The following is a 2,885-nucleotide window of genomic DNA, read 5'->3' on the forward strand; positions in this document are numbered from 1 at the left end:
AACTTTACTCTGCATTTCCTGAACTTCAATGACGGCCATCTGAAGTTTTTCCGTACTGTCTCACAAAATTCAGAGTATATGTCAGGGTTTTCGAAATAAATCGAATACAATTTTTCCGGGCGATATTATCCTTGATAAACTTCATCACATCGTATTCCATGTTATCCCTTAAGACTTGTAGAATATATCGCTTTTTTTTCCAAAAAGGGTGATTAATTTCGACTTTGCTAGAAATACCCGCGATATAAAAATCTGGTTGGCTCCATAGTTCACTGCTCCTTCCATGATCGATACTCCTACTATTGGGTTTTGTTCTTCGTTAGTATGAGCCATCTCTACTTCAATATCCTCGTTAAGAATCTAATTCTGTTTCAAGTCTGGGTTCGCAATTACCGATAACTGGTCATTCGAGGGTTCGGCTTCCCTATCGGTTTCTTCTTGTAATGACTTATTGAACTCTTCCATATATTTAACCAATTCGGAGAATCTGTTGGTTTCTTTCGTGTAAATCTCGATCCGACTTAATGCGTCTGCGTTTGTATTGCTCTTTCCTTTTTTGTATACAATGTCGTAGTCGTACTCCTCTAATCTTATTCTCCATCTTAATAGTTTCGATGAAGGATCCTTCAAGTTAAATAACCACTGTAATGGTTTGTGATCTGTGATGATGTTAAATTTCCTTCCGAACAAGTACGGTTTGAAATATTTAGTTGCCCAGACAAGGCAAAGGCATTCTTTATCTATTGTCGAATATTTTTGTTCGGAGTTGTTCAATGTCCTGGATGCGTAGACTATGGGCAGGTCCTGTCCGATCGGTCCTTGTGACAGGACCGCTCCCAATGCTATATTGCTGGCATTGAAAGTCACATTAAAAGGCTTATTGAAGTATTTGTGGAAGGTTACGTGGTCTCATGCACCTAATATTTGTACCCAGGGGTTCCTTAAGCCTTGACAGGAACGTTTTTAGAGCAACTTCATTATATATATATATATATATATATATAATATAATATATATATATAAGTTTGTGGTGCACGTAATTTAGGCCAGGTGCTGATTGTGAGTACCTGATTTACTTCCTTATTTGTTCCCTTTTAATTGTTAATAATTAGTTTATTTATAGGTGTATTATAATCTGGTTGTTGTCATAGATAGGTCTGGCAAACCACCAATTATTATTATTTTTTAGAGTATTTGTGAATAGTTACTTTTCGTCAAAATAGTTTATTTAAGTAGTTGTCAAGATTAAATAAAAACAGTTCTTTACTACATTCGTTATCGTCAACATCTTTTAACCAAAAGGACAATTGGTGACCCCGACAGAACTCAACGCGTCAACCCTCTAGAACACAAGCTATCTCATCCAATCATGCCATATTCTAGAACGATCCAGCCAGAAGCTAACATCGTCGAGCCCTCTATGGATCAAGAAGCTCGAATCTTTATTAAAGCTCCACCATTTAGTAGAACAGATTCAGAATTGTGGTTTTCACAATTGGAATCACAATTTTTTATCAATGGAGTGACTTCAGACGACTTGAAATTCCACACTACTATCGGAATTATGGACACAGAAAGTTTGATTTGTGTTAGAGATCTAGTTATTAAACCTCCCATGAACAACAAGTTCCAAACCCTTTGTCGAAAAGTATTGGATGCCCTCGTAGAATCACAAGAAAAAAAGTATAAGAAACTTTTCTTGCAACTCCAACTCGAAGACAAAAAGCCTTCCATACTTCTATCCGAAATGAACAGCTTAGGAGGTTTTTTATTTCAAGAAGAGATGTTGAGAACTCTTTGGATGCAGAGATTACCTCACAATATGCAGACCATTTTAACGACATGTTCCTTACCATTATCAGAAGTGGCGAATTTAGCCGATAAAATTGCTGATATAGAGTTTCCCCAAGTTTCCCAAATCAAGTCAGAGGTATGCACAAGCAGTCTCAATGAAATCAACAAAAATATATCCCCAGAAGAATTCAAGCACATCACTAAACGTTTGGAAAAATTAGAGAGGCAAATCAGATCCCATTCAAAATTAAGATCTTCTAAATTTCGACGCAATTCACCCAGCAGAGATCTTCAAAATTCTTCATGATGCTGGTACCATCAAAATTACCAAGAAAAAGCTCGCAAGTGTGTATCTCCTTGTGACTACAAGAAGGAAAACTAACAATCGCGTCGTCGTGGGCAGCAGATGGCGCGGGTACAAAGGACTGCCAAGTGAAGATCACCACGAACACCAATGAAGATAGACAAAAAAACATTAATATAATTAGTCACAGGATAGTTATCAAAGACCCTTTAACTGATATTCATTTCCTTATAGATACTGGTTCTGAAGTTTCGTTGTTACCCAAATCTTTTCAAATACAACAAAATCAATCTCAATACACCTTATTTGCGGCCAACAACACACGTATTTCCACCTTCGGGACCAAGACTCTTACAGTTAGTTTAGGTCTCCGAAGAACATTTACATGGAATTTTATTGTGGCACAAACAAATCACGCGATTATTGGAGTTGATTTTCTTCACTATTTTAATATATTACTAGATTTGGGCAGTAAACGAATTATCGACAGCACAACTAACCTGGCAAACAATGGTAAAATTTCTTGTCTTTCTACATCATCAGTTCATGCAATTTCTTCTTCATGCAAATATTTTGACATTTTGGTTCAATTTCCAGAAATTACAAAATTCTCATCTACTCCCTCATCACTAAAACATAGCACCTTTCACACTATTCTCACAGAAGGTTTCCCCATCTCTTCCAAACCTAGGCGCCTTTCAGCAGAAAAACTTAAATTGGCAAAACAAGAAATTCAACACCTCATTAACTTAGGTATTTGTCATCCTTCAAATAGTCTTTGGGCCAG

The 2,885-nt window shown here is 36.6% G+C and overlaps 1 protein-coding gene across 1 annotated transcript; it reads left to right on the plus strand.

Moving 5' to 3' along the window:
- Nucleotides 1-1,369: 1,369 nt before the first annotated feature.
- Nucleotides 1,370-1,930, plus strand: LOC136417704 (uncharacterized; the record flags this gene model as incomplete). Its single annotated transcript, XM_066403523.1, has 1 exon — nt 1,370-1,930. A coding segment is annotated over exon 1 (561 nt), but the record flags the coding sequence as incomplete, so codon positions are not given.
- Nucleotides 1,931-2,885: the final 955 nt, after the last annotated feature.

This window comes from Euwallacea similis, chromosome 29 (genome assembly GCF_039881205.1).
Source record: "Euwallacea similis isolate ESF13 chromosome 29, ESF131.1, whole genome shotgun sequence".
Classification (NCBI taxonomy): domain Eukaryota; kingdom Metazoa; phylum Arthropoda; class Insecta; order Coleoptera; family Curculionidae; genus Euwallacea; species Euwallacea similis.